The 25,277-nt window shown below is 40.5% G+C and overlaps 1 protein-coding gene across 5 annotated transcripts in view; it reads left to right on the forward strand.

Annotated features, from left to right (window-relative positions):
- Nucleotides 1-25,277, forward strand: part of ATP7B (ATPase copper transporting beta) — a 43,746-nt gene that overhangs the window by 10,569 nt on the left and 7,900 nt on the right. For 4 of the 5 annotated variants that reach the window (XM_038147794.1, XM_038147811.1, XM_038147803.1 and 1 more), the window contains 16 exons: nt 6,798-8,025; nt 9,569-9,805; nt 10,926-11,089; nt 11,919-12,080; nt 13,527-13,603; nt 13,989-14,163; nt 14,715-14,948; nt 15,136-15,227; nt 15,341-15,468; nt 16,559-16,713; nt 16,901-17,035; nt 17,900-18,094; nt 19,595-19,777; nt 21,293-21,491; nt 22,672-22,818; nt 23,902-24,044. In XM_038147794.1, coding sequence (XP_038003722.1) covers nt 6,798-8,025; nt 9,569-9,805; nt 10,926-11,089; nt 11,919-12,080; nt 13,527-13,603; nt 13,989-14,163; nt 14,715-14,948; nt 15,136-15,227; nt 15,341-15,468; nt 16,559-16,713; nt 16,901-17,035; nt 17,900-18,094; nt 19,595-19,777; nt 21,293-21,491; nt 22,672-22,818; nt 23,902-24,044 — 3,654 coding nt within the window. Of the gene's footprint in view, nt 1-92; nt 414-6,797; nt 8,026-9,568; nt 9,806-10,925; nt 11,090-11,918; nt 12,081-13,526; nt 13,604-13,988; nt 14,164-14,714; nt 14,949-15,135; nt 15,228-15,340; nt 15,469-16,558; nt 16,714-16,900; nt 17,036-17,899; nt 18,095-19,594; nt 19,778-21,292; nt 21,492-22,671; nt 22,819-23,901; nt 24,045-25,277 lie in introns of those variants that run through there. The other variant, XM_038147816.1, reaches the window with a different exon arrangement.

Raw genomic sequence — 25,277 nt, forward strand, 5'->3', positions numbered from 1 at the left:
TGTGTGTGTGTGTATGTGTGCATGTTGGGAGGGAAGTGGTGTTTCTGAACTGGTGAATTTAAAACAAAGCATGTTGGACATGGGTTGTATATTAAAGGAGGTTAAACCTTCTTTATCTAAATTGTCTCAATCCTCAGCATGGATGCCAGCTCCATAACAAGCAGTACAAATGCAAAGTTCTCTGGGGATCCTCTGAAAATAATCTTTGAAACAAGTTGTTAATGATGACTTATGCTGTAGAAGCTAATGAGCATTGTTTCAGCTCCACCTCTAATAATACAGAGTGGTGATTCTTAGGAAGGAAGCATAATAGTATTTCTCCTTTTGAGCTCCATTGCTCCAGTAGTTTGAAGAAGCTCACACTAGTTTGGAGTAACAGAAATTGCACAAACATTAAAAAGTCCTTATTGTAGGTAAGTAGTTTATTTATATGTAGTAAGTGGGTGCTAGTGAAGCTCTTGATAAATACATCTGTGCAACTTTTTTTTTAAAATTCAGCATTGTATATAACTGGTATTTTTGGAGATTAACTGCTGTGGTGAAGAGACTTAGATCAATGCTGAAAGAAACATGATGAGGTTTATTCTTTTAAAAGAGTTTTGCTGTTTAAAATGTATGTACACTGGAATAATGTAGTTTGGATCTGTGAATATTGTGAATATTTAAGAAAAATAAACTCTCAGAACAAAGCTCAGTTGGTTGGAGCATGATACTAATAATGCCAAGTTGGTAGGTTTGCTTCCTGCTTGAGCCATTTGCTGAAGAATTTGACTTGATGATCCTTGTGGGTCCCTTCCAACTCAGAATGTTCTGTGATTCTGTGTGTTCATGTTCTTTGAAACTGAGTATGCTTAGAATGGTTCAAATAGGGTCAGACTGGAAAGAAATAACAGCCAGAAGAGACCAAATATACCTGAAGGCTTTTTCTGCCTTGAGTTACTTCTTGTATTATAAATGTTTGCTCGAAAACAGTCGCAACATAAATGACTTTGTTCTACCAAAAGATCTCTTCTCTGTATTCAGTTCACTGGGATATATATGCAGCTTGTACTGGTGCTGTGAAGAGCATCACAAAGAGGTTTGTCTTGTTTTAATTCTAAATTAGAAACATTTTGTTTACAGCAAGCTTTTCCCCTTTCCCATAAACCAAACTTGGTTTACACAGCTCCCTTTAATGTGAAAGTGCCTGTTAAGGTCTCTGAGATTTGTTGACTACCGTGTAGGTGTCATTTCAGTAAAACTGGCTTCAGCTGCCTAAATCTTTCCCCATCATCTGTACTGTTAGAGAAGCCTGATCCCAGGTGGGAAATAGCAGTCTCTTGGCAGAAGCACTGGTAAATCAACTCAGTATTTTGGAAACAAAAGCCTTATAAAGACTGCTTTGTAGTAATAATCTCATTGAATCTTGATATTCAGGTTTAGAAGGTGTTTTTCCCCTTGTTTAAGACTCAGGAACTGTTTGAAAAATAACAAATTGTGTTGCAAGTAGTCACTGAATATAATAGCTACTGACATTTGTTAATCTTTGTCTGGGAGAGGAGGGGACAAAGAACAGTGGTTATGATCTAATACATTTAAACAATATGCTCTAGCAAGATGCACTGAAAAATGTTAAGGAGGATGAGGATTGAATTTCTGGCTACTCTGTGTGCCAGAGTGCTGCTGTTGCTGGCAAAAAATTGAAGACTCGTGACCTTTGATGTTTTTGTGGCTTCTCTGCCCTCATTTTGTTGTTCACTGTCTGCCTGTAATAAACTGGGAAACTTCTGAAGCGTTTAATTATTAGTGTGTGGCTTTTCAGTTGTGTGCCGCTGCTGTCTGAATCCAAAGCCATGAATCAGGCAGTTGTGAAAGAAGGAAGTAGGGAAGGTAAAGCACAGATAAGATAATTCTTTGGCAGTGGTATGCTCAAAGGTAAGAGGGCAATAATTGATTTCAGCCCACAGAGGTACAGGGAAAAGAGCAGCCCAAAACTTCAGGACATAGTGGATGAGCGGTACAGTGACCTCCAGCATTTGTGGATAAGCAGGCAGGGAAGGGCAGAGGGGTAGGTGCTGAGTGGGCCGGGCCCCATCTCCTCCCTGGCTGATTGCCTGGCATCACTTTGAGGATCCTGGTGCTTGAGTTTTAGGATGTGAAAGTTCCCATCCCTGCAGTCCAGGCAAAGGAGGGCAGGAGAGCAGTGCCAGAGAAGGGGGAGAGCCTTGCTGGATGAGCAGAGAGGAGCAGTGCTGTGCTGGATCTTGGTGTGGGTGATGCTCAGGGAGCTGGGGAGTGTGCCAGTCACAACCTCAGCCTTGTGCTACAGAGGCCAGGAGTGTTATACTGGCATTTTGGAGGTGGCTGCACCTCTTGGGAAGGGGAAATGAGTAAAGGGATGGCTTTCCTGGTCACCCCATGAGGTGACTGTGGGGTGAAACACAGCAAGGGAGGCAGCATGGGGACTCAGCCAGGGGTGGCTGGTGACTGGGCTGTGAAGCCAAGGAAGACACAAACCTTGTTGCGTTCACAGCTATGGTGTTGCATCCATTCTCAAGACATGGGTCACCATGTGTGCACATGCGGGGGGTCTTACCCAGTGCCATGGTTTCTGTGTCTTTGGGGTTTTTTCTGAGTTCAGTTGTTTTTCCTCAGATTTATTATGTATCCCTTCACTGCTTGAACTCTCAGCCTTTGCATATTTGAATGGGAATATCCAAAAGAAGGAGCCTGTTTTGAGGCACCATGGGTCAGCATGATGCCTCTAAGGGCAGCCCTCAATGGGGTGGGTTTGCCCCACCAGCCATACAGACCATGGGCTAGGACTACCTTTCCCAAATGAACCTGCCACAAACTCTGGGTGCTGTGATGCCAAGAGCTCTATGCCAAACCAGGGCTTGAGACCTGGTGCTTCCAATCCAGCAGCATCTCCCTGCCCTGCTCCACCTCCATGCTTTCACAAAAGGTTAGTCCAGCCCCAGGGCATATTCCTTGGGTGATCTTCTTCCTGCTGACTGGAGGCAGTCCAAAAGAGGAGCATGACCCTCTGCCTCTTCCAGCTGTTCCCAAGCTCTGCTTTGCCCCAGGAAAGGCATAAGTGTTACAGTTCCTGTCTGGGACATCAAGGGCTCTTCTTCATGCCTTGTTTCTTACGTTGAAATCCTCATACAGGGACCTGGGCTTCAGGTGCCACGCTCCTGCACATTTTCTTCTCATGCTGGGTCTGGTTCAGAGCTTCTCCTGTAGATGCAAGTGTTTTCCAACCAGTTCTGGTGCTTTCTTTAAAGCACCCTCCATCTACTACTGATTCTGTGTCAATGATTTCTCAGATTTCTTAGATTATTTTGTATTGTTTATATGAGTTTCATAACTTCTTTGTATCAGGTTTCTTAGCTTTCAGAGTAGAGACTCACTCTGCTGTGCGCTTTCAGTTCCAACTTTTACATGCAGAACAAAGGAGGGAAAGAATTGGCATAATTTCATGTGTAATTATTTGCATATTCTTCACATAGATGCCATAAAAATATGCATGAGGCTGGTAGAGCAAACAGACTTGGTGCATACCTGCCCTTAAAAGTGAGCCATTCTCCTTTGGTGTGGAGACAAAAGAGTAACCATGGCCAGTTCTTCCACACATTCCCTTCTGGATGTAGACTCAGATACATTTCCATTATTTGTTCATATTTCTGTCTGGGCAGAAGAAAGCAGAAGAGGCGATGCCTGAGACTCCCAACCACCTTTTTGGGCATTTTTGGTGGTGATTGCTTCTCTGATCCTCTTGCAGATAGTGTCTCTGAATTACCATACAGCCCCATAGATGCCACTTTATGTGTGGGTGTCAGCCAGTATCAGGAACCCTTTTCTGTGACCCATCATGTGCCTGAGGAAAACTATGGACACATTTCTGTATGTCTCATCTTTGTGTCCTTACATGACTCTGCTGTTTTCCTCTTGTCTGGTGTAGAAACACCCTTCTTGCAAATACACATATAGATGTATTTCTGTCTGTTCTGTTTTTGTGGATTTTTTGAAGCTGTTAAAAACAATACTAAAGGCTTTGTAAATAATTTATTTGTACCTGTGCACATTTCTTGTTTTTTTTTTGGGGGGGGGGGGGGAATTCTTCAATGTTTTGGCACTTGTGTGGCTTTTTTTTTTATAAAGGAAAGAAGTTTTTTAGTTTTCTTATATCTACATCCCCTCTCTATTTTTTCCTTGTCATTTAAAAATTTGTGTGCAAGGATTTTTCTCCTACAGAGCATAAGCATTTTGACAAGTAGCAAACAAAATATTTTTGCCAAAATATTCTTCTAAATGTTGGGATAGCTTTTTATGCCAAACAAAAAGCAGTGTCCAAGTTTTGAAGTTTCTGTGGCTTACAATGCTTTGAAATAGTGAAATCAGTCCTTGCTTTTATGTTTTTCAAAAGACTGGATAACAAGAAGTACCCTCTAATCTTTTTACACAATCAATTTGAATTGCTTTTATGTCACGGGGTACCTTGGAAAACTGAGACAGTGAGCATGGCAGGGAGAGGGAGCACAGTAGAGGACATAAGGCCTCTGATGGTTCCCATCTGCAAGCGGTGGCCAGACAGGCAGTGAAGCAGAGAGTAGAGGATGCTCATCTCCTCCATTTGTGCTGTTTCACCAAAGGATGCAGAAGGCAAAATACCTTTGTCCTGCAAGCCAAAGTACATGCACAGAGTGAGCTTCTGTGACTGCCAGACAGGTTCTACTGGGAATTTTGGTAAGAGCAGGCCACTGAGAGCAGTGTCCTTGGGGGACTGGGGACAGGGAAGAGGGTGACAGACAATATTCACCTAACGCTTCTTCAGGCAGAATTTACAATAAATGTAAGTTGGAGCTTAGTCCACATTTGAAATGTGGTGGATGGGAGACTGTTTTCAGATGGGGTTTTTTCCCAGACACAAGGCCAGGTAATTATTTCAAATTGTGGGAAGTCGCAATAGGAGGACATAAGAATGGGAGTGTCCTGCTTGTCCTTGTGTGGTGCTTAAACAGGGCACCACCTTCGCAGGGAAGTCTGATTAACTGTTAATTCTTTGTTTTGAAAGGAGCTGTTTGTGGCACATTTCCTTATATGCTGGGGATTTCACTAACTTATGGGAGGGGAAGTGCAAGCAGTGTCCTGGGTGCTGCCAGGCCGATGGGAGGAGGAGGCAAAAGGGGATGCCAGGACTAAAATATTCCTCTGACTCTTCTTGCCCAGCATCCCTGAAGTGCAGCCATGAGGCCAAGCAGAAGGCAGGGGAGCAGGAGAGAGAGTTTGCTGTCAGGATAGTTGAGGGGCTGCACCATAATCCTGAAGAGTTGAACTTGCTCATACCTCCTCCTGTTCTAACAAATACAGTGTAGAAAAGGCTGAAAGCAAATTTTTTGTCTTAAGTTTTTGCTGGTTTTGTGGCCCCAGACCTCATTATTTCCAAGCTGTCTAAGCGTGAAACAAAATCAAGTTAATGAATTTTGAATACTGCATCAAATGAACTGGATGCAGTCCAGTGTTACTAAGCAGTAATTCTTCTCATCCATGCTGTGGTATTGAGAAAGAAGTTTTCTTGTGGGTCATAGGAACAGGATCTGCAATACTGAGAGTGATCCAGTGGGCCCTTCTCCAGGCTTTCCCTGCAGTGATGCCCAGCATCAGGTGTTTTATTGGATGTCAGAGAGCCCAAGGCTTTGCAGGCAAGAGAATAGATTATCCTAGTAGCTTTCATCTAGATCTCTAGTATTTAAAGTTGCCTTAAATCATGGACATGAATTTTCACATTCTTTCCATGAAATCTGACAATCTAGGACTTGTCCCTGTCCTTTTCATTCTTTCTCATCATATGGCTCCAGCAACTGGAGCTCTCAGTACTTGTTCTGTAAGAAGCATTGGCACTTATTAAAAAAAAAAAATCATTTTCAGTTGAATTGAGTGCATTCAGTTGTAGAGTTCCAGTATTGTAGAGGCTGTGATCTGACTGAGAGATCGGCCAGCCAGAAGTGAACTATTTCAGTACTGGCCATCCTGAAAATCAGTGTTGCATGAAATCAGTAAGTTACTGTAGCACAATTTATAGTCTTAGGTGCCTCACAAGTGGGTAAATAAAATTAAAACATAGTGAAAATATCTGCTTACAGTTCTGTGACTTTCAAGGTCTTTGTTAGACACAGATTTCAGGTTAAAAGGATTATTTATTAAATGCAGAGAGCCCAGGCCTTTGTGTGTGTGCAAATAGCTTTTCAAATATCGTGCAGCTGACCCTCCCTGCACCAACTTGTTTCAGGCTTCTGGAAAAGTCATGATTCTGTTTTCTTGGGCTTTTTGGTTTTCTTTGTTTTGGTTTGAACTCCTCTTTGGAAGTAGCAGGTTGGCCAAACAGGGCCAGTTTATGACCTCTTTTTGGAGAGGAAGTCAGCACACTCTCTGCTGTGACCCACTGTGCCAGTGACAGTGTGCTATGAAGAGCAGCTCAGGCTGTGTGATGGAAGTGTCCTGTGGCTGCAGAGAACTCAAGTTTTAAATTACTTGCTTGGGATAGGAATATTGAGTCAATTCTGCTTTTATATCCCTAGTCAGTATTTTCTAAATTGCTGCTCAAGAGACTGTCAGAAGCCTGATTCATCATCATGGGCATAACTCACTGGTAATATGTTCAAAGTGAAAAATAATGTTGGAAAGGGTTTTGGCCATATAGACTAACTTGAGAGCACTTCTAGTATGTGCTTGAGAGCATATGTAGACTGTTGTTGCTTTTACAGGGCTGTAAATAAATACATGCATTTATTTTTACTTTTCCACTTTCTCCTTAGGCTTTGTCCAACATCAATTCTCCTCCTGGTAGTGAGCTGAAGCCTACAATGAAACATAATTTTGCTTTTGACAACATGGGCTACGAGGCAAGCTCTGAAACCATGCCCTCTCCACCTTCCCAAGAGCATACTGTGGTAGTCACCATTGTGGGAATGACTTGCCAATCATGTGTGCAGTCGATAGAAGGCCGAATTTCCAAGGTGAAGGGCATTTTGAGAATTAAAGTCTCCCTTGAACAGAACAATGCTGTTATCAAGTATCTGCAGTCGGAAATAAGCCCTGAACAGATTTGCCAGGAAATTCTGGATATGGGCTTTGACGCCAACATAGCAGAAGATAAGTTGACGACAGCGACTGTAAATTTGCCAAGCTTGAAAGAAGCAGTAGCTAAGCTTCGGGTAGAGGGCATGACATGCCAGTCCTGTGTCACCAACATTGAAGGAAAGATTAGGAAACTGCATGGTGTAGCAAAAATCAAGGTGTCACTTGATAACCAAGAAGCAATTATTGCTTACCATCCTTACATCATTCAGCCTGATGACCTCAAGAGACACATCAGTGACCTGGGATACGACTGCACCATCAAAAGTAAATCAGCCCCTTTGAACCTGGGTGCCCTTGATCTCCAGCGCTTGCAGAATGCAAACCCCAGGGAGACAACGGCAAGTCTCGAGAGTGATGGGCTGGATCCCCTGGTCCCTGAGATGGGTAGCACAGCAACAGTGACTCTACAGATAGAGGGCATGCACTGCAAGTCCTGTGTCAGAAACATCGAAGGAAATATATCAGATCTTCCTGGCATAAAAAGTATTAAAGTGTCTTTGGAGCATAAATGTGCTGTCGTACAGTACAACCCAGATTTAATCACCCTGTCAGCTTTCCAGCATGCTATTGAATCCCTTCCACCTGGAAACTTTAAAGTAAGCCTCCTTAGTGGTTCAGAAGCAAATAAAGCAGCATCTCCCTCAGGTGCTTTCACATACAATGTCGTCAGACAGCCACCACAAGGCGCGACACATACGGCTGTTATTAAGATTGATGGCATGACCTGCAATTCTTGTGTACAGTCCATAGAAGAGGCCGTATCACAGAGGCAGGGAGTGCAGCACGTAGCAGTTTCTCTAGCTGGCAGTACTGGGACCATACACTATGATCCAGCTGTCACTAGTGGAGAAGAGTTAAGAGCTGCCATAGAAGACATGGGATTTGATGCCTCTGTGCTGACAGGTAACAGTGTTTTTTCTTCTGTGGGTAGCATGCCAAGGTGGGTCATGCAAGGTCTGCACTGAGATTCCTTTCTGGAGAGAAACTCTTAAAGCATCACATTGACATTGTCTCTTCTGAATGCCTGGCCTGATCTGACCTCCTTAGCAAAGGAGAGAGGTTTCAGCTGTAAGGCACCTTGTTTCAGCCCTTAATAACTGCAGCAGTGGGTGTAAGAGCCGAGTGACATTATGAAGCCAAAAGGCCTGAGGTACAAAGCCTTTAAAATAGCTCATGCCCTTACCCCCCAAAGTAGGTTTCCACCTATGTCTACAGGCTGCTGTAAGTAGATCTCTCAAACCAAATGTTTACATTTATATTCCAGAATACTAAAACTTACAAACTTCATGAAGTATCTTTTATTAAAATCCACTTTTTACCTAGCTAAAACCTCTTTTTATTGTCTTTAGCCTTTGACCTTTATTTCTTCAGTATTTTTGCCTGCCTTACTTCACTAAACCTTGCTTTAAGCAACGTGGCAAAATGCAGGTACTCTTTGGAGGGAACAACTGCTTTTGCATGTCAGTTGCATCCGTGCATTTTGTACATGTGCTCAATCTTTAAAAAGTTGTTTTGATGCACAAACTCCTCTCTGACGAATTTCGAATGTGGCAATTTTCACCTGCTTCAACAAAACATATTTGCTTTGAAATACTGATGTAGTTTACCTGAAATTAAGTAGTTTGATCACAAAAAAAACCACATCCTATTCACTTCTCTCATGGGTCCAATCCCTCTGAATCTGTGGTACTACTACAAATGAGGAGGACCCTGTATGTGGTGTTTAATTATAGTATGTTTGGCTTATAATTTGTTGGTAGGAGCTCTCCCACTCCATCTGGAAAAGGAGGGACCCCCCTGTGTTTCACATGTTTTGAAGCAATTCCTGTTCCTTTACACAAACCTCTGCCCAAGGGAGGTAGTTCATGAGCACAGCTGGAGCTGTTGTGTGTCTGCTCAGTATCTGGCAAAGAATAAAAATAAAAAACAAGAGGCCTGTTTGTGTTCAGGTCTCTGGGGTGCTTCCAATACTCATTTTGCAGTACTTGCAGTGTGAATACTGTGCCATAAAGAGAAACCTGTTGAGAAACTTGTTTTCCTTGTTTGAGATGAGGTGGTATGAGTCCTGCACAGATGGTAACAATGACAGAATGGATATGACTGGACTACATTCTCTGTGCTGAATAAGGACCCTCTAGATACCATATATCTTTATCAAGTGGAGGTAGCTGACAGCTCTAGGCATTGAAATTGGAGGGAATCATTTGCCATCTGAATGTGGAAAGCTAGTTCTGTGGAGTTAGATGGTCATGCAAGTGGCACTGGTGAATATGTATTTTTATAAGCATAGTAACAACCTATATTATTTCCATATAGAGACCAAGGTTATTGTGTCACCTTCTAAACAACTGTGAGTGTTTGTGTGGTTGATAAATGTGACTTGTTTGTACTTTTGCGTCATGCAGTCACACTGTATATCGCTCAATGTATTGTGCATTTATTCAAGATACCACCCCTGAAGAACACAGGTCCCAGCCTGATGCCAGCAAAGCTGCTGTGCAGCCTCGAGCTCCAGAGCCTCCTCGCCAAGGCAATCCCTCGGATGCTCTTCCAGACAGTCCTCACCCTGATGGTTCAAACCAGCTCAGTGGAGCCACAGAAGAAAAGTGTGTTTTACAGGTCACAGGCATGACCTGTGCATCGTGTGTGTCTACCATTGAAAGAAATTTGCAGAAAGAAGATGGTAATAAATTTAAGATTCCTATAATGAGTCTAATGATAAGGAATGATGGGATGGAAAAGATGTTCTATGAGATTAATAGAAGAGGCTGTCATACAACATCTGAAAGTTAAATAGACTTAATGCTCTGTCTCAGTGCTAACGTTACTATGTCACTGTTTAACTGTCCTATTGCACTGGTGGGCAAACATGATGAACATACTTGTAACAGGTTGTAAAGTGATAAAAAATTCAAATAACTCTGAAGACAAGAACAGAGAAATGGTTGCCATTTAGTTTTCAGGGCCTTGTTGGTTTACAAAGCAATCCATCTCCCCCAGAGCTGTTGAGAGCTCAGCCATGCTCGGGCATATTTGCACAAGCAGGTGCAAACAAATGTATGGCTCCACTGCCAGGGTAAGCTTAGGCACAGCGGTGTTTACTGGTCTAGAAGCCTGCAGGCTGGGGCTGCCTTTCCTCTGGCCATGGAGAAAATTAACAGATGAGCCTTAGCAATGTCTTATTTCATTTGTGTCAGCATGCCTTTGGGAGGTTTTGCTTATTGATTACTCTCTCCCCGGTCTCCCAGTGGTGGGAGAGAGTAATCAAACTCTCTCACTGCCTTGATTTAGAAATCAAAAAAAAGCATTAGCTCTTTAAACCAATTTTTTTTTTTTTGTGATCTTTATGTTTTGATTTTCAATTCTAAATGTAGATTTCTGTGGGATTTTTATTTATTAGAAAATAAGGAGGGGTGGAGAACAGGAAAATAAAAAGGTGTAGCATTGTGCTGTGGGGCTTGTTCCAAACTGCAAGAGTCCAGGGCAGATCTTGCAGCAGTGGATGTAAAGGTTGCTTCCAAACATCCTTTTTGTCTCATTAGATCACAGCAAAACTCACCTCCTTCCCTGTGTAAATTTTGCAATTCCTCTCATTGCTAAAGGGAGACTCAGTGTGGCTGATTCTCTGTAAAAACCTTGCTGTTGTGACTAGGGAACAACACTAGAAGGAGGCAGAGAGAAATCATCGGGCTTATAATATCTCTAAGTTGCTACAGTCCTCACTGACAATCACTTGTAATATTTTATTTTTCTTTCCCTCAAAGGAGCTACATTATCTAATATTTTTGTTATTGCCCCTGCAGGAATTGTTTCAGTGTTGGTAGCACTGATGGCAGGTAAAGCAGAGATAAAATACAAGCCAGAACTCATACAGCCTCTTGAAATAGCACAGCTGATCCAGAATTTGGGTTTTGAAGCTACCATCATGGAAAATAATGCAGAAACAGAAGGGCAAGTGGAGCTTCTTGTAAGTCATGTGTATTTGAAATTACATGTTTGTTTTGGAAAAGTCGAGTCTGGAAGACTGATTTTCTTGCAAATACCTTTGCTTGAGCAATTGTGGCTTCAGCAGCTCAGTTCTGGCTGGTGACACTATTTTTTTTTAATTGCTGAAAAGACAAATTCAATTTGTCTTAGAAGGACCTATCCAAAAGCACTGAAATAAAAAGTGACAGTTCTATGTACAGATTAGACTTTTCTTAGCGAGCAGAAATGAAACAGAAGTTTTCCATTAGGGCACGTTAGTACAAACTCTGAGTAACTGTGACTTTGTCAACAAATACATATTGCTAATGTTAAGGGCTTTGCATAGAGGCCTAGGAACTTTGGGTAAAATCAGTAAAATTAGGAAATTGCTTATTGAAGGATGGATTCCTCAAATATTAATTTTTATTCTCTGACAGATACTTACTACAAGACAGAGAGCAGTCTGCTGCTGTGTTAATAGATCACAAAGTGGTAACATGCCTTATTGAAGCCACAGGAAAATTTGAGAGAGATGAAGTTACACATGCAGAGTTTGGCTTCGGCAATGTTAATATAGGTGTTGATAGAATCATATCAGTTATACTTTTACAGTTAATAGCAGGTCTGTGTGCTACCATGCAAATACATGGCTGTGACTATACCTGCTGTCTGCACAATTTTATGAGAAAAGTGGATAGTTATGTTCTCAGCTTTGTATCATTTAAGACAGCTCTATAAAACCTTTATGCTGAGGCCTTGTCTCAAGTACAGCCACAAATACTTGGTGAATGTGGGGGATTGCTAACTACCCAAAAGTGTCTTTTCTTTAGATTACAGGGATGACTTGTGCTTCTTGTGTTCACAATATTGAATCCAAACTCATGAGAACAAATGGCATATTCTCTGCCTCAGTTGCACTTGCAACTAGCAAAGCTCACATCCAGTTCGATCCTGAAATTATTGGACCTCGAGATATTATAAAAGTAATCAAGGTAGGCTTTGGAAATTTTTTATGTATGGACAATTACCTGGTGAAACTTAGAAGGAAATAAAGCAGCTGATATTTGAGAGGTTTCACTGATTTTGTAGATGCCATAGTTATTGCCATGTTTTTATGCTCTTGTGGTGAGGCTGCTGTGCTCCACAGGAATGCATAGGCTCCCCAGCTGTTACTTTAAAAACACACACTAAAAACTACAAAATGAACCTTTTTTTTATCTTTATCTGGCAAAAGTGTCATATATTAATTTATTGGAATTCCGTGTGTAGAATCACAGTCATGTCAGTGAAGTGTTGCTAATTCAGAAAAAAAGTACTTCTTTCTCTTGACAGTGACAAAGGCTGTAAAAGAAGTTTTGTCACAGCTCATGCCACAAGCATTACATATGTCTGTACACACTTGCATCTATCCCTACATCTTTTTGAATGGAAACAGCTTGTGATACAGCCTGATATTAAATGAAAAAATCCTGGTTTGCCAGTAATCATGCAGATCATAAAATCTACTGTTATGATGGCCCAGATGTGGACAAAACCTTTTTCTTTTTTGTCCCACCAGAAGGGAGGAGATCATACTGTATGAGGTGCATGCAGTGAGTAGTCAGGAGGACAGCAGAGACTGTTTGCCTTCTGTGCTCTAGAGTATTTACTCAGAAAAGAGCTGCTAGACCACAGAAATGATGCAGCAGCAGTTATGAACATGTTAACTAGTAGACTGTTCAGGCTGGCAGAGTAGTTCTCTAAAACGTACTTTGCCACAGAAGCGTTTCATTATGCAGGTGGGAAGTTTAAGTCTATTGATCTTGCAAGTGTGCTTTGGGTTTTTAGGGTGTTGGGCAGGAGGCATGGTTCTACTGCAGTAACTCACCCAAGTGACTCAAAGCTGGAGTTTTGCTTGGTTTTGTTTCTGGGCTGCTTTGCCCTGGAGTTTGTTGCCCTACGGGTTTAAACTAACTTTAGGCACTTTAATTTTCAACTTCAGGTGTTTTTATTAAACTGCACTGTTAGGGACTTGCTCATAAGGTTGTCAAGCTCCCAGTGGCTTGTGCATTTTAACTTCCTTTGTGGTATGTCCCATATCTCCTGATTATTCCAGTGGGGGTGAAAGGGCATAGATTTTCCTTAAGGAGGAGTGCAGTAGAATTCCACCTCTCAGTGGAAGCTCCCCATGCCTAAGAACTTGGACACTTACTGCATCTATACGCTGTGTTCATGTATAGGTACCAGAAGTCCTTTGCAGACCAAATTTTGACTACTGACTGAAATATCCTCTCATTTTGGCAGAATCTAAAAGTAAATAAGGGGTTGGAATTTATTAAACATGGAACAATGTCCCTTTCTGACATTTCTTCTAAAAGTAGTGTAATTTAAATGTGTTGTAAGTAATATGGTCAGCTTCATCAAAACTAACTTATCTTTCCTTCCGTTTCAATAAAAAGGAAATCGGCTTTCATGCTTCTGTGGCTAAAAGAGCTCCAAATGCAAATAACCTGAGTCATAAAAAGGAAATACAGCAGTAAGTATTTGTTTTCTCTCTCACTAAAGAACATGTCTAGATCACATCTTGTAACTCTACTCTCGCCAGCACTCTTCCCAGTTAATTAGATTATTCTTGTGTAAAGCATATATATTTAATTTTACTATTCATCAAATTTCAATCCAAATTTACTATTTGGTTCAAGTACTTGTATTGCTTTCATTAGTTTTAGTTTTTAACTGCCAGAAGTCTATACAGTTAAACATGTTGCAGACATTGAAGTTGTTCCAAAATACTTCATCTTTGCAAGTATCCCAAAGCTGTGTGTTAGTACAGTGCTAACAACCCCAGCCCTGCACTACCAGCACAGCTGGGCCTGAGTGGGGTGTAAAAAACCCATGGATTTACAGTTTTTCTTTTTCAGGTGGAGGAAATCTTTCTTGTACAGCCTAGTGTTTGGTATCCCAGTCGTAGTCATAATGATTTATATGCAAATACCGAATGGTGAAGGCCATGGGTCTAAGGTGCTGGACCAGAACCTCATTCCTGGATTATCTATTTTGAATCTTCTCTTCTTTATCCTGTGCACTTTTGTTCAGGTATGTCTATACTGCTTCCTAGGGGTTTGCTTTCTATTCTTCTCCCATTTATGTGATCGGATGTGATAAAGATGGAAATTGAAAGATTGAGTGGATTAGGCCTGCCCTCTTGTCTGTACCACCTAAGCAGGACTAAGTGGCACTTTTCTGCAAGTTATCCTTTCTGTTTTTACTCATAGCTCTTACTCCTGCCAAAGTTGCATCAGATAGTTACCAAGTGGAGAAGGTAATATTAAAATAAAAAGATACTGAATCATCTACAAACTATTCAGGTAGCTGTAGGTAAATCTTTTCATTTTCTATGCCTTGTGTACTTTGCATTGCTGAGGAAAAGGATGATATTTGTTGGTTTTGAGAAGAAGGAAGTGCAAATAAGAGAATGTCAATGGAATCAATCTCCTAGTAGACCTGAAGTTATATCAGTGTCATATTTGCTGGGGTCAGCAATGCCTTCCCTTATGTCCTACATGGTTTTAATTCTGCTCTGGGCAGTATTATGTACTCTGTGGTTACTGATCTCAATGTGAGTCTGTCTCTGCTCACCCCAACAGTTCCTTGGTGGATGGTATTTTTACGTACAAGCTTACAAGTCACTGAGGCACAAGACAGCCAATATGGATGTGCTCATCGTACTGGCCACGACGATTGCTTATGTGTATTCCTGCGTGATCCTGATAGTGGCAATCATTGAAAAGGCAGAGAAAAGCCCTGTCACTTTCTTCGACACTCCTCCGATGTTGTTTGTGTTCATTGCGCTCGGCAGATGGCTGGAACACATTGCCAAGGTAACTCATCTTCACGCAAATATTGTGTATTTTTGATAAGAGCAAAATAAATTATTTGGAGGAATTTTGAGTCAGCTGTTTCTGGTGTAGTCTATAATATGAACGATTGTTTAGAGTTCATTGTGTTAAGTACATAGCAGGATTTATATATCTCAGTGTATCTTAAACATTAATCTTTGTTTTTTAGGGTAAGACCTCAGAAGCTCTTGCTAAGCTTATGTCTCTTCAAGCCACAGAAGCCACTGTGGTGACTCTTGGACCTGGCCACTCTATTGTCAAGTATGTGTTTATGAATCAAAATCCCTTCAGCCTGCCACAGACTAGGCTTGATCCAGTTAACCTGAAAGCTGATGGCATAAGTAACCTGCCTGTTCTACTTGTGTCTTTTGCAGGGAGGAGCAAGTACCTGTTGAACTGGTTCAAAGGGGTGATATTATAAAAGTTGTTCCTGGTGGAAAGTTCCCAGTGGATGGAAAGGTCATTGACGGCAGTTCTATGGCAGATGAGTCTCTCATTACTGGTAACTTCCCTTATCTTACACAAAGAAGTGACATCTTCTGGAACTCTTTATTTAAGAAAAGAGAGCAGACCCAATCCAAACACTGCTGTCTGAATAGCTGCCCACCTTAATGGATGCTGTGGCTTTGTATGCTTGAATTCAAATCCTGAATCTGTGCACACTCTAAAAAACAGAAGGTTTTCCTCTCAGTCTGGCCACTTCCTAACCTACTGATGGGATAGGTAGAGTCATAACAGTATTGTCATTATTCCAGTGATCTGGCTGGAGTTTCCTCTGGAATGTATTTGTAGAGATGATACTTTCTCAGAAATAAGTTCTAAAGGATGATGTGGAAATATTGATGAGATGCTGGAGTTCGTATGACAGGGCTCTCTCAATGAGCTAGGAGGGGGAAAGAAAGCCCCAAAATTTGATGTTTATTAAGGGTCAAAGGACTTTTTTACATCTTCTGAAATTTTCATTTCATTTTGTAAATGTAGTAAGGATTCAATGCATTGTACAATTCTTATAAATAAAGTAAAAGATTTAAAAATTTGCATTGGCATTGGATTTTTTGTTCTAGTTCTGTTTTTACTTGGAAATCCTGGAAACAGGGACACCTTTAGCTTCAGGGAACCAGTTGTTATCACTACCACTAAAAACAGAGAAAATAAAGATGTTCTAGAGCTAGTATTCTTGCAGACGTAGCAGGAGAACAGGAGCTTTTCCACAGAAAAACTTTCTGGTCTTTGAAAACTCAAGGTCATAGAGATAAAGACAGATTTCTCAAACTCCCATTTCTAGGCAATTTTTAATGGAGAAATTCCTAGAAGCACCTTTTCCAACCAATTTGCTCCTTGCCCTTTTGAGGGAGGGTTTACTGAAAAGTTATGACCAAGAAAACAGAATTTGCTTTGAAATTAATCCTATAAAAAGGTTTATAAAAATATAACACTACCTATCCATGTCGTCACCAGACAGAGATACTCCGTATGTGATTTCTGGTCATTATTGCTTAGCTGACTGATTTTACTAATGTAGAATGAGCTGTGTGCTAATGGATTATGCTGTTAGGGGTATTGGCTCATTTATTCTTACCTTTTCTTTCCAGGGGAACCTATGCCAGTCATTAAAAAGCCTGGGAGCACAGTGATTGCTGGTTCTATAAATGCACATGGCTCACTTCTTGTTAATGCAACTCATGTTGGTAGTGATACCACTCTGGCACAGATTGTGAAATTGGTGGAAGAAGCTCAAATGTCAAAGGTAAAAAAAAATGGAGAATAAAACCTTGCTCACAGATTTTGATTGAATAATAAAAAGATTCTATGTTTTGATACTTATACGCTTCAGCAAACTGTGTTTTTCCAGAACTATTTTGTCTTTTCCTGAACTCTGCATATTTATGTGTTTTGACCACAAACATGGAAATAACTGGGTTTATTTTTTATAGGCACCCATCCAGCAACTGGCAGATAAATTTAGTGGATACTTTGTTCCATTTATCATCATCATTTCGACTGTGACATTGATAGTATGGATCACAATTGGTTTTGTAAATTTTGATATTATTAAAAAATATTTTCCTGTAAGTACTTTTATTATTATAACTGGATTTCTTTTTGGTTAGGATGTCTTCCAATGTAATTGACATGCTTTTTCTGTATAGGGTTTGATGTTATAATCACCCTGAGAGGAGCTCAGTTGGTTAGATAACAACACCAAGGTTGTGGGTTCAATCCTTGTATGGGCTTTTTACTTTAAGAGTTGGACTTGATGATCCTTGTGAGTCCCTTCCAATTCTGTAAATACTTCTGTAAAACATGGTATTTTCTACACAGAGCAGATAATTACGCTATTTAAAATCTCTCTGCAGGTATGCATATATTTTTGCATTTACCCCCTACTTCTGCATGGGGTTCTTAAAAATGGAAATTATTGACAGCATTTCTGGACTAAACATGAACTATAGCTGCATTGCAAGGAGCTGAACCATTCCTGTTATGTCTGAAATTTTTGTGGGTATTCCTGTTTCTGGTGGCAGATAGTGATTTTGGCTTGAGAAAGACGCTGAGCTTCTGTTATCTTTAGGATGTGTATTTGCTATGCTCAGCAACGGGAGGGGGTCTGTGTATCTGGAAATAATGTTCTCCTTTGCTAAGCTTTAAAGGAAATTCCAACAAGTTATGTTGACATCTGGGAGACTCAGAGCAGAGACAAACATTTGTATGCTTGAGCAGCAAACAATCCAGAAAATACTGACATAAACAATTCCTAACATTGACCTTTCTTTAGCATTACAGTAACAATAATAGATTGATTTCCTGCACTGAAGTTTTCCAGATAAATGTGTTTTCTGAAATGGCTGTGATTGACTGTACACTGATGTTATCTGCTGTCAGCAATCTTACATATCTTTCTTTATTTCTTTCCCCCTTCCCTCTTCTTGCAGAATCAGAGCAAAAACATTTCAAAAGCTGAAATAATACTGAGGTTTGCATTTCAAACCTCAATCACTGTGCTGAGCATTGCATGCCCTTGCTCTTTAGGCCTGGCTACCCCCACAGCTGTAATGGTGGGCACAGGAGTGGCTGCGCAGAATGGAATTCTCATCAAAGGTGGAAAACCCCTGGAAATGGCACATCAGGTAAATAGTTCATTCTGTACTTTTGTAGCTTACCCAGCTATTGCTATTTGAAATACAATTCCCCAGGAAATCCTGCATGTCCAAAGAAAGACGGTGGAAAGTTGTTCCTTCTTTTTTCTTTTTTTTTTTTTTCTTTAATTGATTGCTGCCCATTAAGGTTAAGAAGATAAATTGAACCTTCTTCAAAGTAGTCACAGCAAAGTGTTGAGAGCCAACATACCCTACAATCTCCTGACTGTGAGGTTGTTAATCCTCTTCATGGCAATCCTCTTCATGCTAATCCTCTTCTGCTAAAGAGCCAATAATCCAGCGAGTTTTTTCTTTCCTCTGAGACCTGTTGTGAAATGCATATTGTTCATGATCAGTAGTTTAAAACATAAAATGCAAGGGAAAAAATAACTATTTGAGGTGGTTTTAGTGGATAGACAAGAAAGACAGAAGGGAGGCAGAAAAAAATCCTTCAAAGACACAAAAATTATGCAAAGAGGAGGAAGAGGTTGAAGGAGAAAGAGGTTTGATATGTCCACAGCCGCTGAAAAGAAAATGAATCAAAACCATGCTGTGATAGGCTGTATTAAACATATGCAGAACATTTTAAGGGAGGAGGATGGAAACAGCAAGTTAATCAGACTGATAATTCTTGTTATTATTTGACCGGAAGTTTTTCCAAGGCTCTGGGAAAAAATAAAAAAGACTGCTAATTAATGCTGGAAGTTTTTATCTTTTGGATCCAAGCAAGGCTATGGTTAGGCTTTGAAAATTAGGTGACCTGTGTGATTCTGCAAGGTTTGTATGTTGGAATAGCTGGATACAGAATAAGTGCCTACTTTGCTAAGTTTGTGGGGTTTGTGTTTCTCTCTGCTGTGTTTATTTTAAGGATTGAAATTGACTTCATGTTTGGGTTCCAGTATATGTGGGGCTGTGTTTTTTGGTTCATTTCTGATTCCTCAAGACCTATTGGCCTGGCTGACAAGTGATGGCTGAATTTGGTGAATAGCATGACATCCATTTTGCTTAGGTTATTGTTTCTTGAACTTCGTGCACCCTTTACATCTTCTCTATGACCAAACCACTTCCTGAGTCCTCCTTCCCCAGTGTCATTGTTAATTGTTTAGAACTGCATTCAAAAAAGCCCTCTTTGCATCACATACCTTGTGGTAAAAGTGATTAAGGTGCCATTACATGACTCCTGCATGTGAATGAATGTTCTGTCCTTTGCATGTGCATCTCAGTCCTACAGTTAGGCTGTTATCTGAGATTCTGATATGGGCACAGGATGATCTTGTAGCCTTATGAGGAATTAATAAGAAAGTATAAGGAGACCAGCTGTAGAGATAATTCAAGGTACCTAGAGGAATCCCTGCTTCTGTAGATTTATTCTGTCTTTGTGTGGATACAGTCAACTGTTTATTAAAGTCTTGACTGTATTTATGTGCCATAAACATACCAGCCTCCCTGTGCTTGCAGGGCTTAGGCAGTAACTGTGCTTCTTTCTTGCAGATCAAGACCGTGATGTTTGATAAAACTGGGACCATCACCTATGGAGTTCCTAAAGTCATGAGGGTGCTTTTGATGGGAGACACAGCTGTGCTCCCCCTGAAGAAGGTACTGGCTGTTGTTGGTACAGCAGAAGCCAGCAGCGAGCATCCTTTAGGAATGGCTGTCGCTAAATACTGCAAAGAGGTACTCAGCCTTCCTGTTTCATCCAGGGCCTGAAGGCATCTGTGAAAATGCAGCAATGTTGTATAAAATGATCAGGTCCCAAAGGAAAGGGTCTGCCTAAAGAGTAACAGACTGGAAAGCTGGGAGATTGCATGGTTGTGCATCTTGCTCTGGATGTTACCAGACAGTGTATTTATCTAAGCTGTGATTCTCTGGTAACAATGTGGAGTTCTGAAGGAAGATCTTGCTAAGTTTATCTTGAACCAAAGAGAAAATAAGGAATATATGCAGGAGGAATACTTATACTTAAAATAACATCCTGAAGCAAATGTGTGTGATGACGTTTCATATTATCTGACTATAGTAATTTCTATTAGTCACTTGCTCATCTGAATAAATTAGGCAAAAGGCTTTAAAGCTTGGATATTAAACTGTAATATTTGTGAGTTTCATAAATGAATTGATCAATTACTCAAGTCTTTGCAAATTTTACATATCCGCAGAGGTCATTAATATATGTCATGTGTTCCTCAAACTTTGGGGAGAAGTAAAACACAAGTCACAATGAAAATAGGAAGCCTATGTAAATAAACAATTTATGTCTGCTAAGGAAAAATCATTAATTGATTTAGGGAAAAATAGTTTTAAAAATAGATCAAATTTGCTAGATCTTTCAGTGATAAAATTTAGAAGTAAAAACATAAATTTAGAAGGAAAAAGAGAATATAAGCAACAAACCAATTTTAGTACCTAACAGTTCTGTAGTCATCCCATGCAGCAGTTATTACTGGATCATGGCTTGTATGAATTGTAATGCTATGCTGTTGGCTGATGTTCTTACCACCTGCCTTGTCATCCCTGTGTTTTAAGAATACTGGGAGGTACATATAGTTCCAACTTCTAGAGACAACCCAGAATAACTTATTTACAAATTAATATTTTCTCAAATTTTTTTTGTAACTTGTAGTGTCCTGATAATCCCTTTATCTCATCTTGAAGGTACTCACTGGCTTCTCTCCCTAACTCAACAGAAAAAAACAGTTTCCCTAACATCCAGACAGATCCCTTCAGGAATTAGATACGGTTTTTCACTGTACTCTTACATATATACATAAAGGTCTGATCCACCACAGGCATTTGTCTGTGAGGTTAATTAGAAGCTGCACCATTTGTAAGCTGAGTGGCTTAATGTAGAAATATTTCTTTTTTGTTCCTAGTCTTGGCTGAAGTCATGAACCACCAATCTAATTTTTTCATCCTCAAACTTCCAGAAAAAGCTGTTCCTTATGGTTTGCTGTTGCTAGGGCTGAGACCTGGCTGTGATCTGTATGGCTGCCCCTTTTTTAGAAGTCTAAGCCACAGCACACCTAGAGCATCCTTATTTTTAGTTCTGTGCTACTGATACTCCAGGCTAGTTTTCAGTTGGTCGGTCATTGTCAAGGGGAGGAATGAGGCTTCTTTTTGGCAAGAGTTGTCTAATATTTGTACCCCACGTGGGCAGCACAGATTGATGATGACCTCTGGTTACATCTTCAGGAGCTTGGCACTGAGAGCCTGGGATACTGCACCGACTTCCAGGCAGTCCCAGGCTGTGGTATCAGCTGCAAGGTCGGAGGAGTTGAGGCCATCCTTGGTACAGCTGAGGAAGGTCCCAATAACCTGGATGCTAGCAGGAGTGGGGACAGCAGTGCTCCTCTGGGAGATAATGGGATTATCACGCTCTTGGAATCACAAGGTAAGTGATTATCTGCCCTGTGCTGCCCCTATGCTGGCTGCAATGTGAGGAAGAATGAATCAAGAGCGCCAACCACCTACCAGACTATGTACAAGAGAAAGGTGGATATGGGGCAGAAGAAGGCAAAGAACAGGACGGAAAAAAATGTGCCTTAACAAAAATTGAAACTCTCTCCACAACTCTTGATCTCTCTCTGCAATTCAGAAACTTAAATGAGAATTAGGTACAGTGATGGGTACTTGAAAATTCCATACAATACATAGACAATAAGGCATACCCAACAATGTTCCTTTTGGACAGAAGAATGGCCTAGCAGACAGCAAAGTTTGCATTATCTTCCTATTTAGAGCAGTTACCTTTAACATATATTATCTTACTGCAATTTTTTACATCCTACCCTTTAGTTCCATATTAACTTGGACCTTTTGTTTCCTGTTCATATACCTCTCAAGGCACTTAATTAAAAAAAAAAAATTAAACTCAAACCTATTCAGCAGATGCAAAATGAAATGTGCTATATCTGAAAACTTATTTTAGTGCCTGATGATAGTTTTGATTAGACCAATAAAATTCAGGTTTGTTTCAGACTCTCTGGGTGCTACTTTGCTATTTAGTAGTGTAGGAGAGAAAGAAAAGGTATTTGAAGCCTTCCTTAAGGAGCTCATCAGTTCTCTTCAGAAGGCTGTTGTGCTCTTGACCTTTTTGAGAAAGCTATTAGAAGAATTAAATAGAATAAGAACTTCAATCATCAGAACTGTGCCATTTGTGAATGGTGCTAATGTAATACTTTCTCACCTGCTTATATGGTTCTTGTGAAGTTGGATTGAATTCGTAATGAGGTGCATTGTTTGTTAGAACTACACTACTTTTTTCTTGTCAGAAATAGCTTTTATATTTCAAAGTCATTAGTTGTGAGAACAAAGCAGGATGGCATTAACTAAATGTGTGTACTGTGCTTATTCAGAGAAACAATGCCAGCTGACAAAGGCAAACACGAGTAAATGCTTCCATTAAGTCCATGATGTTTTGTGCGTAAAGAGGCACAGATTGAGTCTTGAAAGAGAAAACTTTTATCAGGCTGTCTTCAGGCAGTGCCTCTGCTAACTTGTCTTCCTCAAACATCTCTGCCTATGTACACTGCTTTTGAGATGCTCATTTTTCTTTTTGTCTGTGCACAAAGGTCCATCAGCTTCTCAGAAATACTCGGTGTTGATCGGAAATCGTGAGTGGATGCGACGCAATGGCTTGAATATTGCAAATGATGTAAATGATGCAATGACAAACCATGAAATGAAAGGACAGACTGCCATACTAGTGGCTATAGATGGTAACTGCTCTTCCTTTGAGTGACTTAACAAATATGAGTCAATCCTACTGCAGAACGGATGAAAACAATCTGAAACAGTTGATCGCTGGCTTAGTGTCAAGGAACTACTGATCTTTTAGTGCAGAACTGCTTGTGAACTGTGAAGTATTGAGGTGTTCTTAAAAGAAGCTTTTACCACACAACAGTGTTTATAAGGTTTTGTTGTGTAGGTTTTAATTTAAGAATTAATTTCTGAACCCCCTGTTGTCTAGGATCATTGTTCAAACAAGCAGTGACAATATGGTGCCATGTCCAATCCTTAATTTACATCAGTTAATGATCATGGACCAACCTATCACATCACTGGTTTCAAAACATGCATAAATAAACATGCATGAATAAACATGGTGATTCATTAGATCAGTCAAGTATAATAGCTTAGACTAAATGAGTTTTGCCAGTGGGCTTCTGTTCTTTACCATGCAGAAAGAGATGCCAGACAATACCTTGATATGAGAAATTATTACAATGGTGATAGATTGCCAGCACACCTGTGATCTTGAAATGAAGCCAATGATTCATTTACTGAACAAATATTCTTGGTGCTCCTACAGAGCAATTTTGAAAAGCATTTGCTTGTGAAGGAAGTACGGATGCACCTTTGAGCCAATTTACTGGAAGGCAGATGCAAGACTTCTCAATGAAAGTAATTAATTCTAGTAGACATCCAACCCTGAAAGACTAGGGGCCATAAAACCAGACTCTATATGCTTCCTCTTGGAGGAGTGGCTTTAACATCTGACCTGGGCACAAATACCAACACTTTCTCTGACCCACTATCATATTTGTCCATACCATAAAACATAGAAGTCAGGCTTGTTTAATAGCTACTCTCCTCCTCGTCTTCCTGATCCCTAAATATCTGAAACAGGCAAACGATAAGAAGAGACCATAAGTGAGAGAGCTGCAGACACGAGTGTCAGTATTGCTCAGAATGTGTTCTGTCACAAGCTGCCACAGTGGGATGGAGGGGGAGCTCTGTTCTCTTGGTGCCACTTTGCCTCCCACAGCTCTCTCTGACAGAGGATGTTTCTGTTGCTGCAGGTGCGTTGTGTGGAATGATCGCGATAGCAGACACTGTCAAGCAGGAGGCAGCCCTTGCCGTGCACACGCTGCAGAGCATGGGAATAGACGTGGTGCTCATAACAGGGGACAACAGGAAAACTGCAAAAGCCATTGCTACTCAGGTATCTGCTTCTCTGTGGTTCAAAAAGCTACATGATGAGGTTGCAGAACTCCTGTTTGCCCTGGTGAATTTGAAGCAGGAGCTTAAGTTTCCCTGAAACTGCAGTTTGTCTGGATATATGAAACGAAGACAAAGTTTTCTTGAACTGGAGTGATAATCAGGTCAAGTCCTATGGCACAGTAGAGGCCAGTGGCTGTGTTAAGACCCCACTGTAGACATGCAGTCAGTACTTCTCCAGAGTAATGAAGTTTCTTGCAGTAAATGGTTGCTGAACTGAAGCCTCCTGTTTCCCTTCACTGAAAGGCAGACCTGTTTGGTTAGTGATGAAGGAAAGTTCCTTGAAGAGCCAGTCCTGGTCACAGTTAGGCAACCCACAGTATGGATTTGTTGTTATCTTAAAGGGTAACACAACAGAATGAATTATTGTCAAGAAGCATATCAGTCTAAAGGAGGTTGGGTTTATATGAGATTTTCCTTAATCACAAACTATAAATGAAAAATCAGAGTCTCACTCTCCTTTGCTATGTTTCCACCCTCTCAATCTTCCTTTCCCTCTTTCCCTTTGTGTTGGTCTAGTTCTAATTTCACCATGTGCTACTTTGCTTTCCTCAGGTATCCCACCACACAGCTGACTCAGCCAGCACTGTGTTATGCACACTCTTCTGTGCTCTGAGGTCTGTTTTGTTTCTCTCTGTGATGCTTTAATCCTGCTTATATTGGCTTTCACACTTTTGCTTTTGTGTTCAGTTACGATAAAGTGCCTTCCCACCCAATTTTCTTTGTTAAGGGAAAAAAGTCTTTCAGAAACGAGCTTGAATTTATGGTTCCAGGAACACAGATGAATTTTTTAAACAAGCTTAGTTTGTGTCAACCTACATTTTCATTGAAATTTTGGAACATTCTTTTCAATGGAAAGAAATGGTAAGCAGTTTTAAAAACGTTATAAAATGTTACTTTTTAGAAGGTTAAAAGACAGCTTCTGTCTTAAGTGGTGAAAAGCTGCTTCTGCCTGGTGAGGCAGCCAAACAAAGGGCATTATCCCAGCACTATTTAATATACTCATCTGTTTTTCAGCTACAACACTAGAGCCATTGCTAGCAACTCCACATAAGTTATCATGCGGATGGGCAGAAGCATTTAGCCAGCCATCTGCTTTATTTTTATAATCTCCCTGAGACCTGTACATACTTGTTTTCTCTGTTTCCCCTGCTGTAACTGCTTGATCGTACATAGT

This window comes from Motacilla alba, chromosome 1 (assembly GCF_015832195.1).
Source record: "Motacilla alba alba isolate MOTALB_02 chromosome 1, Motacilla_alba_V1.0_pri, whole genome shotgun sequence".
Classification (NCBI taxonomy): Eukaryota; Metazoa; Chordata; class Aves; order Passeriformes; family Motacillidae; genus Motacilla; species Motacilla alba.